The 991-nt window shown below is 57.7% G+C and overlaps 1 protein-coding gene across 1 annotated transcript in view; it reads left to right on the top strand.

Moving 5' to 3' along the window:
• Window positions 1-274: 274 nt before the first annotated feature.
• Window positions 275-991, top strand: part of Arhgef11 (Rho guanine nucleotide exchange factor (GEF) 11) — a 110,484-nt gene continuing 109,767 nt past the window's right edge. The window contains exon 1 of the mRNA XM_013508283.1: window positions 275-807. Within this exon, the coding sequence (XP_013363737.1) occupies window positions 806-807 (2 nt within the window). The 5' untranslated portion in view covers window positions 275-805. The remainder of the gene's footprint in view (window positions 808-991) is intronic.

Below are 991 nucleotides of genomic sequence, written 5' to 3'. Positions count from 1 at the left end.
CTCATTGCTTTGTGTCTGTAGCAAGGAAGAGCATCGTGGTGGATGCCCACGGCAGAGCAAATCACTCACCCGTCACTGGGGAGCAAAAGAGAGGAAAGGCCAGAGCCCCACAGTTCCTCTGAAGGCGTGTTCCCAACTCTCTAGAGAACTCCCACTAGGCTCCACCTCTTAGTTTCAACCTCCTTCCGAGGGGGTCCAAGCCTTCCCACCATTGCCTTGAGGGAGCCTTTTAAGACCCCAATCTTAGCAAAGTCTATTTGCCAACCTGTACCTGACATAACTTAGGGGAAGCTCCTGTTTCTAGCGTATCCTCAGTAAATGCTAATCGCACACGCAGCACATCTAACACAGGCAGGGCACTCAGGACTTACACACGTGTGTGGGTTTGGGTGCGTGTAAAAGCTTGCAAATGCATAATACACCGCGCTCCGGGGCAATCCAGGTGAAGGGAGATCCTAAGAAAACACTCCGCCGCCTACAGAGGGTTTCACCTCGGTCTAAACACAAGGTTCACTCCCCAGTCCTAGCAAAAAGATTCCCCTTTTATCTTTAATTCTAACACTTGGGACCTCCTGACTCATGCCTTGTTACTTGGAAAGATTTAGAAACTGCGACTCTCCGAGAGGGCCACAGACACAAACTTGCCCTGGAAAGGTTTTCGCCGAGTTCAGAAGCAGTCTGCGCTAAAGGTGTTCACCGACCCCAGCGGAGCGCGAGCGGTCGACCTCCGCGGCTGCAGACACGCGAGGACAGCGCCTAAGGGCTCCCGATTGCCGCAAGGGAGGCCGCGGCAAATTCTGGAAAAATGTGAGGAAAGAGGTGGGGCGGGCGAGCCGCGCTGGGTGCACCCAAGACGACGCGGCCGGGCGGAGAGGGTGGGGAACAAAGGTCGGGCCTGCCGGAGCCGGGCTGGGCCTGGCGAGGCCGCCGGGACCCGTCGCGCCGGGACCAGCTAGGCCGCGCGACTGCGGAGGGCGACGGAGCGCGGCGG

This window comes from Chinchilla lanigera, unplaced genomic scaffold (genome assembly GCF_000276665.1).
Source record: "Chinchilla lanigera isolate Chin_1 unplaced genomic scaffold, ChiLan1.0 scaffold00144, whole genome shotgun sequence".
NCBI classification, from domain to species: domain Eukaryota; kingdom Metazoa; phylum Chordata; class Mammalia; order Rodentia; family Chinchillidae; genus Chinchilla; species Chinchilla lanigera.
This window is presented reverse-complemented; position numbering and strand designations above follow the sequence as displayed.